Source organism: Mytilus trossulus, chromosome 1 (genome assembly GCF_036588685.1).
Source record: "Mytilus trossulus isolate FHL-02 chromosome 1, PNRI_Mtr1.1.1.hap1, whole genome shotgun sequence".
Taxonomy (NCBI): domain Eukaryota; kingdom Metazoa; phylum Mollusca; class Bivalvia; order Mytilida; family Mytilidae; genus Mytilus; species Mytilus trossulus.
This window is the reverse complement of record NC_086373.1, coordinates 46,704,806-46,718,089: the sequence shown is the minus strand read 5'-3', so window position 1 is coordinate 46,718,089 and position 13,284 is coordinate 46,704,806. Positions and strand designations below refer to the sequence as shown.

Here is a 13,284-nt window from a genome sequence, read left to right as displayed (position 1 = left end):
GAGTATGAGCAAAGATTGGAAAGCTAGGAATCACAGAATGATATGTCTGAGTAAGTTGAAAAGTCTTCTTGTGGATTGCTACTTAGTAAAATAACACTTTAGATATCTTACAGTTGAATTCATATTCCAGGGCTTGTGTTTCCTATCATTAGTTCCTTGATTAAGGGTTGCTTCTGACAAGAAATCCATTTAACCAAGGCTTTAAAATGTCAACCCTTTAAAATGGTACGGAAACTATTATGATTTGTCTGACTAATGGAATATATATGTCACTTATATACCATATGACTTATGGTATGTTCCAATGGTCATATCCCCAAACATATCCTCTTTTTCTTGGTGGTAATATCATAGAACTTTTACTTGCCATAAGCAACACAACAGATACCACTTGTTGAGCAGGAACTGATTGTCATAATAAAGACAATAACAATCAAAACCAAGGAGTAAACAAAGACTCACAAAACCAAAGGACATTTACATCAACAGTTATAAATAATAATTAAGAAACAACACAAACTCCACTAGAAACCGAGAGTGAAATCAGGCGCTCCGGAAGGGTAAGCATTTCCTGCACCGTATACGGCACCCGTCATGTTATTTCTTTGTTCAGTTTGATAATGATGGAAGGTAATTATGACTGAGGAAGAATATCAGATATGATTTCTGACACACTTTTGTCATAATGGCCAATCAGCTCATGATGGCAACCCTCTAAAGAGTTATTTGTGATTTTTCATGTAGCTAGGACTATAGAATTCTGGGAACTTTTTGTTTTACTTTTGTTTGAGTTTTTGCTGTTTTCTATATGGCCATAGGATTTTCCTTAACCCCTTGGTACCAAGCTCCCTGTTTTTTTTAAATTATTCATAGTAAATTTTTCAATATATTTTAAAAAGATTAACAACTATGCGGAAAGTGTATTAACTAGGCATTGATTTATTTTTAAATATTGGAAATCATATTACTGTTGTAATATGTATAACATGTAACCATGGCAACATTTGCAGAAAAAAACTGTGAGTATACCCATCCCTGTTGAACATGATAGTAGCCTTTAATACATTTTATAGGCATACATAGGATACTACCTGCCAGCACTTAGGCCTGCAAACAAAAAATTAAGTCCAAAACCAGCCTTTAGTCAGGTGGGCAGTTGTGTACCAATTATTTCTGAATTGAATTGTTTGAGGAATTTTTACATTTCATATTTCAAATATTTAAATTTTATTATTGAGTATTCTCCATAGTTTAAGAAATTATCTGTGCAACCCAGCCATTGAGTCTTTGATCTAATTTTAAGTTATATTGTGGACGTCATGTCAATATTAAGTAGTTTTAACTTCAAATGAATTTCAGATTGCTTCAAATTGCCTCTTCTTCCATATACTGCACTTAATAATGTCTAAGGAAATCTTTGGCAAACTTTAGATGTTGGCAGGTTAAATAGAATAAACTTCCTAATTTGTACATGTGAACTGTAAAAGCTTAGTAATCATCAGTTAGTACTAAATAATTATAAAGTATTTAGTCAGTAACACAGTTTTGAAAATAGGTGCTTTAATTTATTAAAAATTGAGATCCCTTTCATCGTTAGTTGTCACACATTTTTGAAATTAATACTTTGAAAAATTCATCCATATTTTTCTAAAAAATGAAGAAATTCTTATTCTATTTTATATAGTTCTTTGTTTCTATATAAGCTAATAAGGAGGAGTTGTGGTATGATTGCCAATGAATCCACCAAGGACTAAAGGACAAGGATGTATATAACTCTTGGTCGCAGTATGTCTTTCAACAATGAGAAAAATCAGCACCATATATTAAGCTATAAAGAGCACCAGCATGACAAATTGTGAAACATTTTTTAAAAGTTACCAAAAGCTGATGTATGCTAATAGCAATAAAGGAGAGAGAAAAAAAGAAATAAATTTGACAGCCAACAAAGACAACCACTGAATTACAGTCTCCGGACTTTGAACAGGCACATAAAGAATATGGCAGGATTAACAAGTTTGTCAGTATTCAACCTGCAACCAAACCTTGAAAAGTGGTATTACAAAACCTGATAAGAACAAACTAAAAAAAAATCAGTTGGATAGGTCTTGACTGATAAAATTGACCTGAAACACAAAAGAAAACAAGAAAAATGGCAAGAAAAACCACAAAAGTATTTATCTGTGTGTTCCTGTACTCACAGTTGCTGAAACCTAGATTAAAGCCTATGTCAACTAATAAATACACCATGATTTCCTAAAATAAATGGTCTTTTGATATTTTTTTCTAAAGATTGATTTCTATTTTTAAATGTATTTCCTACCCATAATTTAATTATCTTCTGTTGTTATGGTTCATATTTTTGGCATGTTATATTTTTCTTTTTCAGTTCTAAGGATGATTTGGTATTTGTTGGTTTAGCAAATGGAACTATTGCTGTATTTCTAGTTTCTGATCTGATTCATGTGAGTTATTAATAAGTTATAATATCGCTTTCTTCATAAATTTGGGTTCCAGAACATTTATTTCTAGCATTCTTTTTGAAAAGTGATTCAAAGACATGTATCTTTCAACAACTTCTTGGTGTTTGTCCCTATCACTTGAATTGGTACTAAAATGTATCTAGGTAAAATATTTTATCATGTTGATGGATGCTCAATGACAAGTTTTTCATACATACTAGTATTTACAATTAGCACAAATTAACTGTAAATCTAATAGGGTAAAAAAGAAATGGTTATTTAACTGGGATGATAAGCTAAGAATCAAATATGTATTTTACCATAATTGAAAGCTGTACAATGACATCTTTTGATCATCAGTGAATTATTGTCTCATTGACATTTATACCACAACACCTTTTTTTTTTTAAAGCTACCTATTAAGATGTTTGAAAACTTGAGAAAAATCTGTTGTAATAGCTTTTAATTTCTCACCTCCTTTACTTGAATTACAAAAATGTAATAGCTTTCAATGTCTTTCCTCCTTTAACAAATTGAATTACAAATAGAGTATATGGTAGACCAGTAAAAATAAATCTAACTGATATTATCTATTTCAGGAAGATAAAGCCATACCAATGTGTTTGACCCCTGGTAATGCTAAGGAAGTTGTTAGGTGTATGGAGGTATCACAGAGAGATAAGCGTTTGTATGTCAGTTGTGGGTCTCGTGTGTTGATACTCAGGACCAGATCAAGTATAGGTGTGGAAAAAAAGATAGATACTGCAGATCCAAAGTAAGACAAAGATTTTTCATTGCATGAAATCTTGATCTTATGCTCCTCTACCTTTTCCTACTAAGTAGCATTAATTAACATCCTACAAAATCTTGCTAAATCCTTGTGACATCTATAAAGAATTTTGCTATATGAAAAACTAAAGGAACTCCTATGAATCTCTGAATTTTATTAATTTTATGTCACATATATATTGTTGTATTATGTTATCAACCTTCAATTTAATCAAATTAAACATACATTGTATGTATTTTATTATTTTTATTTTCAGAAGACCATCACAGATAAATAATATGGTTTTAGGACATAAGAAACTGTTTTTATCCCATGCAAAATCTTGTATTGTACACATCTACATTGCAGCAGACCTGAAACCAAGGTCATCACTGGATATCTCACAGATCTTTCAGTAAGTTCATGCTAAATTCAGTTTAAAACTAGATGTGTCAAAGTGACACAAATGGCACCGTCTCATAAAGTTGAAAAATCTGCAATTTCAATAACACATGTGGACACAAACATGATGGGTAGTCTCACATATCAAAATCGCCGCTATATAGCCTATTTGTGCTAATGTGGTGTAAGGCAACTAACAATCAATCAATCAATCACGTATCAAAAATCAGCTAAAAATCTGGAGGCATATAGAAATATGTCTATATAACTGATTTTCAACTATTTTCAAAGTTGTAAACCCTTAATTTTGGCAAAAAATTAGCAGAGCGGAATAAAACATAAACTTGATCTGTAACTCATCATGAGTAACTCACATACCAAAAAATCAGCCCAATATCTGAAAGCATTTAGAAATAAAGTCATATAACTGTGATTTTCAAAAATTTATCAATGTCCAAAGCCTGAAATTACAACAAAAATTTGCAAAGCAGAACAAAACTTAAACTTGATCTGTAACTCATCATGATTAACTTAGATGCCAAAAATCATCCCAATATCTGACAGTGTTTTGAAAAAAAGTATTTTTAACATCTGATTTTCAACAATTTATCAAAGTAAAAAAGCCCGTAATTTTGGCAAAAATGAGTAAAACGGAAAGAAACTTAATCTTGATATGTAACTCATCATGGTTAACTCATATACCAAAAATCTGCCAAATATCTAATGTGTTTAGAAAAAAAACTCTGTATAATGGTTTGTTGCGAAATAATGGAATTACAGACAAGGGTAAAACTATATGGCACTGACAACTTCCTTGAGGGGCCATAAAAATAATTAATGAAAAAGGACAGTATAACAGACCAAATCAAACACTAATATCCTACCCATGAAAATAATATTGTACAAGCAAAATCACACAACATGCAATAAACAACACTTGGTCTACAATAGCCTGATATGGCACAGACAGATGTAAAAAGGTGGTGCATTGTATATGTGAAAATTTATAAGTTGTATTTTGTATATGAATTTGTAGCTTTCTTGATTTAATGTGGTGTTATGATAGGTGAAATTTTCTAAATTTATCTGCCTGTCTCAGTATCTACCAAAATTCCAAACATTGTATACATCATGAAGAGGAAGATTGAATTTGGAAGACTTGCAGTGCAAACTTATATGTTGTCCTTGTAAATGTAAAGTTATGTTGAAAGACATCGCACACATGATACATATTATCTATAAAATTTGTATATTCATTAAGCCTCGGTCACACCTTACTAGAAAGCACGAACGGACGCCTAACGAATGAAAATAAAAATTGTCCGTTGGCAAAATTGTTATCGGTTGGGAGTCTGTTGATGCAAAATGGACGCATAACAAATGCATAACGGATGCCTTCCGATGTTCAATGGACATTTCATCTGTTGGATGTACGTTCAAGTTTTGAACATGCTCAAAATTTTCCTCCAGACAGAATGGACATTGACAGAATAAAACAAAGGCTCAACGGACATGCAACGGATATGGAAGGACGTCTAAGGGATAAGAACAGACGTTATAAGGACATGAACGGATTGAAAAAAGTTATCCCTTAGGCGTCTGTTCGAGCTATCTGTGTGACCGAGGCTTAAGCAATAGTTTATTACCTTCATAATGGAGAGTTGCATCAGAGTTATAAAGTTGCCAATATGTATTTATTATTTATGTAGACTGAGGAAAGATTTATCAAGAGTAACATCATTAGCTCTGCAAGGCAACATAGGTGTACTCTGGATTGGGACTGGTAGTGGCCATATTGGATTGGTTGATGTAAAGACACAAAATCTTATTGTATTAACACACAGATACACAAACCCTGTAAGAAGTTTGTTGACTGTTCACCATAAAGGTAAGTATTTTGTTTTGTAAAAAAGTCAGGGATTTTTTTAAGACCTGTTTTTGTACAAAAATTTGACTTCTAAAGTTTTTACAATTGAAAAATTGAATTCATAAAACATAATTTTATTGAACCACATAAGGAGCGAAAAAAAAATGTTGCATATCATTTAGTTTACTAACTAAAAAGGGGCCTGAATGGTTGAAAGGTCTGAGTACAAATGCTTTACATCCATATTTTATTTTTCAGAATACCCATTAATCGTTAGTGGAGCCTTAGGATTCCATGACAGAGCAGACTCCTACAAGTGTCACGGTATGTAACTTAAAACAATTATTAAAATATGTCAAATTCAGCCTATATTTATTGATATTGTATTTATAATGTGCTAAAAAAAGGCAATAGAATCCTTTAAAACAAATTATCTTTGATGTTTTACTATTATTTGGTGTAGTAAATGCTTATAAATCTCTTTTCCTGAGACCAAAATTAGACCTGGCTAATTGATATGTTGTTTGTAAAGAGCGAAGATATTTGGTTATATATAATCACAGTGTAGATACTATTCTGTACGCTATCCGGAAGTCGCGATTTTCGAAGCGAGGATTTCAAACTGGCTAACAGAAAGGTTTTGTTTTCGTGCTTTTTCTCATCATTTACTTACTTCTATATCTATAAAGTGCTTTGCACAACATAAATGTATGTATAGCATCATAAATATGAGTAACTGTAACAAAAACATGCAGTAGAATATAAAATATACGTGTGCATCACACCAACTTCATAGAAAAAAGTGAAATCGATTGACAATTTTGCTCTCGTAGTACAAAGCAAATAATCTTGTATTGCTAATATTTGCGTCAGTTTACAGTTAAATATATACTGTTTCAATATTCTTACCGTATTTGAGTAGAATGGTCGTATTTCAAATAAAATATATGCTTTCCTTGAGGATCCCAAAATAAATTACTGTACGATCAGTCTAAAACTGACTGTATTCTAGTAGCGATTTCAGTTTTTTTGTCTGTATGACCAGTCGTGATTTTGAAGAAAAAAACAACGGCAATTTGAAGGTATATACGTGTCTATGTGATATTATGAATGTTTCCATGGAACTATAACGTGTAATTTCTTTCATCAGACAATACAAATATATTTCTGATGATTTTTGTAGACTTTGTATTAGTGTGTCGTTGCAGTTATCTGTTTTACTTTTACATTTTTAAAGACTATTTAGTGACAATACACCGTCTGCCGTTGACCAATTGGTGATAAGATACATCAAGCTTGTCTCTTTTAAAATGACAAAAAATAGATAGAAAAAGCTTTGTTTAAAAACTTTAGGTATTTAGGAAAGAATTAACGAAAATTATACCCGCCACTTCTATAGTTCATGTTTTTGAAAAAAAATAAACCAACAAAAAAACCAAATTATAGGTGCACAGGGGCATCATATAATAACGAATATGAGGAAGTTTTATTAATATATGGTAAGTTTTTTAAAGTTGTGTATACTAGTAGTAAACGGGTACCACCCAATAAGGTAGTGGAAAAGTCCTTATCATGGAAATAGAAAACTGATGAATTTTCGAAAAATCAAAATTAGAGGTGCATAAGTGAATTAAATGATAAGGAATCTGAAAAAAAAATCACTAAGTTATGACAAGTGTCTGAAGGAAGTTGTAGATATAAAATAGGTACGCCCAATATAAGGTTATAACAAAGTCCGTATTTAAGATATAGAAACATCAAAAAAAATTTACCAAAAATTCGAAATTGAAGGTCCATAATACATTAATTGTTTAAAAATGGAGCAATTGAAGAAAATTTTAACAATTGGTTTTGGAGGTCATAGTTGGAAATACCTGATGGGTGCCCCGATATAATGCAATGTTCAAGTCCGTATCTTATATAAAGAAACCCCGTAAAAGATTTTTAATAAAATTCGAAATACAATCCTTTTTTTATATATAAATAAGGCCGTTAATTTTCTCGTTTGAATTGTTTTACTTTGTCCTTTCGGGGAATTTTATAGCTTACTTTGTGGTATTGGCTTTGCTCATTGTTGATGGCCGTACAGTGACCTATATTTGTTAATGTCTGTCATTTTGGTCTCTAGTGGACGGTTGTCTCATTGGCAATCATACCACATCTTCTTTTTTATATTGTCATTTATGATACGGAATCCGAGAAAAAAATAATTAATAGTCAGTGATATTGTTTGCCTTAAATTAATGGAGAATAAAGGCTTTTCCCCCTGGAGGAGAATCCAAATTTGAAAACAATGGCTTAAAATTATTCCCAAAAAGACAACTTTTTTCCCAATCATTGCAGTTTCAGTAGTGATTGTGCATAGATTCGAACTAAAAAGCACTAATTTATACTTTTTTTCAGGCCTAAAATTACTACACGTGCAGATCATTGAGGGTCTATTTATGTATCATCACTGACAAAAAGGGGTCTTATTTCAAAGCAGGGTGTGACTCTTGAAATGGGATCTGTAAATTGAAGTTTCATTCAAATTCATGGTTTATTCTAAAATTTCCAATTTGATGAAAATTACGCATATTTTCCCCAAAAAAAAGAGTATAGGTAGTTTTGAAAAAAGCCAACAATATCACTGATAGTTATACCAGTGACGGATTCAAAAAATTGGGATCCGGCGGTTTGAAACTCTTTTTTTAACTTTCAATGCATTTGTATTGGAACATATATTTGGAATCCACTTTTCTCCTGGATTGGATCCCAATGTATATTAAGTGGTTTATGAGGAGATGCGCTTACGAAACCGGCGAAACATGTTGTACCGGTCCAACGGACGAACGGAAAGACGGACTTCAATATCACTATAATCCACCGCTTTACAAAGTGGTGTACAATTGAGTGTGAAAGAGAAAGATCTACATCCAAAACAAAGTGAAGAAACCGTGATCAATTATAGGCTACAGTACGGCCACGAATGTTTGTAAATACATGCATTTTTATATAACAATTAAATCTGTGTTTGTACAATTTTAAGTATAACGGAGGACATTTCCGAAACTTATATAAACAAATAAAACTTCCTCTTATTTCAGCAACATTCAAACATCCTTATACTTAATGTAGTGAGTCGAGTACACCCTATCAAGCTAAAACATGTTTGATAAGTTTTCAGGATGTGAATTTATTAAAATATATTAGTGTTATTTAGAAAAATGCCATCTTCTAATATATCGTAAATAACTTTGAAATCACCACTAGAATACAGTGAAATCAAGACTGATCATACAGTTTCAAAATATACAAGCGAGACTGATCGTACAGTGAGAAATTCAAACAAGTGTAATTTTCTTATTTCTGGCTTCAAAGATCTGGCTGAAACTTTTACCACCACTTAAAATATACTTTATTTAGTTAATTAAGTCTGGTTTTTAAGTTAGTTTGTACAGAAAGGGTGCAAAAAGATTGTGTTTAGGTTCACCGACTGATTTTCCTTAGTGATGCACTTGAAAATCTCTTGATTAAGATAAAGATATGAATAATGAATGTGCTAAATTTAATTATAAACCATTTGTGAATATCGATGTCAGCTGAATTAATCATTCAGTAATGTACAGATGAACATCTTACCGTTTAATATAGTATATCCAACAAATTTTAAATGTGATCCAAAAAAAGTTCTCGCTTCGAAAATCGCGACTTCCGGATAGCGTACAGAATAGTATCTACACTGTGATAATGGCTTCAAAAAGAAATAACCTGACTAGATCTACTTTTTAGCTCACCTGGCCTGAAGGGCCAAGTGAGCTTTTCTTAATACTTGGCATCTGGCATCCGTGGTCATCGTTAAAACTATTACATTTTGAACTTCTTCTAGACAACCACTGAATGAAATGAAACATAACATATCTTGAATGTTTCTTTCCTAATGAGGTGCTGGCCAAGTGCTGCTTATTTTGTAGCCAAATTTTTTTTTTTTTTTTATATGATTTCAAAAACCCAAGTAGAGTCAGGTGAGCGATACAGGCTCTTGAGAGCCTTTAGTTTTTGGAAAGAACTGATATATCTATCCAGTAAACTTCTCTCATTGAAAATAACATATTCATTGGTAGCTTCCTTTCATTGAATCAGATGGTTTCGTTGAAAGTGTGTTTGATACTGTACCTATTTGAGACCAAATTAATGAAAGGAGTAGGTCCAGTAAGAGCCCTTTTTGGCCCCAAAATATAGCAGTTTTACAAAATTGTTAAAATGTAAACTTTTAGTTTTTTATTGGATAGTAGATTGGTTCTGCTACATAAATATTGGCTGTTTTTGACAATACAATGCACATATATTGAGTACTAGCACCATTAAGTCATGCTAAATTACTGAAATCTTCACAATTCCAACATTTTAGTTAAATTTTAGACGGTTTCCGTGTAAAACGAAAGTGGCCGCATTTGTGTTCATCCAAAATATTGAAATGGAAGTTGTATTTGATGATAATACATAACATATATAAAGATTTAGGATGAGCACGGATGCGGCCACTTTCATTTTTGACAAAAACTATCTGAAAAGTGACATTTTTTCGCATATTTGGTAGATTTTTCTTATTTTAGCTTAAATCGGATCGTTTTTAATGACTAAAAGAGTTAAAATCTTTCTGAAACAATAATTGAATCAAATGAAATTGACACTTAAGTGTTTAAAAAGTGGTCAAAATCTTTCGTCAGATGAAACTAAAATTTGAGGCCAAAATCGGTCCTTACCGGACCTACTCCTTTGTTATAGCTAACATTTACAAAAGACAAGTAGTGTGACATTCTTCCTGTGGAGTGTCAAACTGTGAACAAGAGCATTAATATAGTGTCATTCTATAGCTAGTTCAGTTAAGGGTTTATAAACATGTTCTAGTCCTGAATATACATGTCATATATGCCTTTGGAAGACTGATGTAAATCAGACATCAATTAATCAATTTATTAAAGAAACAGCTTCAATAGAAAACATGTGTTAGTATTTGGAACTCATAATTTCTATACACTTACTTTTATTTTACAGATGAAGATTATGGTAGCATAATTGTATGGGATGGAAATTTCTCTAGAAACGTAAAACAGCAGATGCTTGAAATTAAACAAAGACAACAGTTGGTAGAAAACTATTTAACATTGTAATGTTAAGAAAAAGACAACTTCATCACGACTACAGTTATAACTGAAATTGAGATAAAAAATGCACTGTGTAACACTTAAATGAAAAGACATGAATTTAGAAACTTATCACGAAATTGTAATAACTTGGATAACATTACATTTCAATTATGAAATAACATAGACATGACCTCTTGAAAAAGATATATTGCTAATCAGATTTGGTATTTATTGAAATGTGGGCCTTCAAATGAGTTCCTCTAACTTTTATAAATTTATAAATAATAATTGTATGGACAATTGTCTCACTGAGATATGAGGGAGGGTAGGAGGGGTCCTGATCCCAAAATCCTGGGCTTAAAACACCAAATCCTGAAATCCTGGGCTTAAAAGACAAAATCCCGAAATCCCGGGCTTAAAAACATGAAATCCCTGGTCCTGAAATTCGACAAAAATGATTCCCAGATCCTGAAATCTGGCTCTTAAAAACACCCGATAAAGGTCCTATCCCCCCTCAGATATAATATGGTATGGGGAGGATTTTGTATGAAAGCTAGACATGGTGTCAATTTTTATGTGATGCCATTGTCCTTATTTTCTTAACGTGTTACATCAGTCATGCCAAAAAATATTGATGTTATATATTTCTTGTAGATGAAATCTAGATGTTCACAATTATATTTATGATGACTTTGTTCTACCTAGCTGCCATGAATTCGTAATTTAAATCTTATGCTGATTTAAACCTTTGTTTTCTGATTTCATGTGGTAAACAAAATAATGACATTCCTTTGATATATGACAATTTGACAATTTGTAAGGTATATACTATTGTATTCATATTTATAGTTTAAAAGCTAAGTTTTCAGCATGATTATTGTGTTATTTGTTTGATGAATTCTAATGATATGTGTACAATGTATAAACTAATAAGAATGCAGCAATGCAATTGATGTTTGCTTTCCCAATAACTGGGATATGCAGTTGTATTTCTTGTTTCACTGCATTACAAGTTCAGGGTTAAATATGTAATGTTGTCCTTCAATATTTTGGTTCTAACAAAAAAAACATTGAAGAAGGTGCTTGTTGAATTATTTATTAGTGCATTATTGTTAATTGCTGTGATGCATTTAATTATTTAAGACCATGAGACATATGCAATATTTTATTTTCGTGAAATAATAATTTTGTCATAGTAATTTATATAGTATGTTTTATATAAAGTATTTATACAATTTGATCTGTACATTGAATGATAAATAACTGGTTGTATCAAAGATATTTAATTTATATGAAGTTGTGAAAATGCATTTTGAATTTTTCTTTGAACTGATGACAATTCATGAAGTTTCATTTATGTTGATATATATCGGACTAAAATTGTATATTCTGTGATAACATTCCATATAGCTATGATGGTTATAACTGTTTTTGTTAGTAATCTAAATGTTTTGTTTGTAATATTGGAAGAATGACTAAATCTGCTGTCTTCTTTCATTCTTTTTAACATTTTGCAATAGGCTGAATAGCATGTGTCTTTCAGATTAATTTTGATGTAACTCTTCTGATTACACACTTGTTTTACCAAGTTTTAATATGCTTAATATACATTTACATCATTTAAGACATATTCTTGTGACAGGAGCTATTGAAGTATTCTAAGTTTTGGTATGTGTACTTCTCCAATGAAACAGTTAAACAAAAAACTTTTTTTTATAGCAACATTCTAAATTTATCAGTACAAGGAATGTATAAATGGTTGTGTTGTCTATTATTTCTCCAAAGAGTGTTTGGGAAAAGGCTAAAAATTTAATTAGTGTTTGCATTTATTTCAGAACAGCAACTCAAAATCACAAAAAAACATTTAGAGGTTGACATAATCTGCAGGAATCATAGTTGTAAACATTTCAAACCTCTTGTAGGCCTCCCTCCCAAGAAATTCTTTAAGTGGAAGATTTTCTAGCAGAGGGATATTAATATTTCTATTTTGGAATATCCAATGTATCCTTTTAAGGATGTTTGGTCCTCTTGTTTGAAAATTTTGCCAGTATTCAAAATCCTCTAGCTTTATCCATATTTTGCCTTTTTACCCTTACTTAACTTTTCATAATTTTATTATTTTTATCTTAAAAATTCCTTGTTACTTATGAATGGTTTTGAAAGGATAGAGGTGCCAATGCTAATGTCAAACACTTTTAAAAACATTTAGTCATGTTTTAGTGTGGGCGATCTGTATATGTGTTGATTTTGAAATGACGAGCATTACGTTTGCTTGAATTTACACATGAGTTTTTACCTGTGATTTTATCCTGAAAGTAATCTTAATATTTTACTTTATGAGGAACAGCTGTCCACACTGTTGATATTTCAACTCACTGGTTACATCATTTTCTACTAAATAAGTGGCAATTTTGTTGCAGTTTCCATTTACAGGGGCATTTTACATTATATTGTCAGCAAAACTGTCCTCAACTTTCTCTATTGGATGAATTGGCAATCCAAAAAAACTGTGTTAAACCATTTTCCTATTTCAGTTGACTTATTTTTGTCTTTATAAGCTATATATGTACCTAAATTTTGTATTTTCCAAGGAGAAACTGTGATTGTAGCATTTAAATTTGGATACATTATTACAAAACAGTTCAAATTAATTCAGTT

General features: G+C 31.3%; 1 protein-coding gene across 1 annotated transcript in view; it reads left to right on the top strand.

Annotated features, from left to right (window-relative positions):
• Positions 1 to 12,453, top strand: part of LOC134725741 (leucine-rich repeat serine/threonine-protein kinase 2-like) — a 95,909-nt gene extending 83,456 nt beyond the window's left edge. Inside the window, exons 63-68 of the mRNA XM_063589796.1 lie at positions 2,387 to 2,462; positions 3,059 to 3,234; positions 3,506 to 3,643; positions 5,340 to 5,518; positions 5,756 to 5,821; positions 10,535 to 12,453. Coding sequence (XP_063445866.1) covers positions 2,387 to 2,462; positions 3,059 to 3,234; positions 3,506 to 3,643; positions 5,340 to 5,518; positions 5,756 to 5,821; positions 10,535 to 10,650 — 751 coding nt within the window. The 3' untranslated portion in view covers positions 10,651 to 12,453. The remainder of the gene's footprint in view (positions 1 to 2,386; positions 2,463 to 3,058; positions 3,235 to 3,505; positions 3,644 to 5,339; positions 5,519 to 5,755; positions 5,822 to 10,534) is intronic.
• Positions 12,454 to 13,284: the final 831 nt, after the last annotated feature.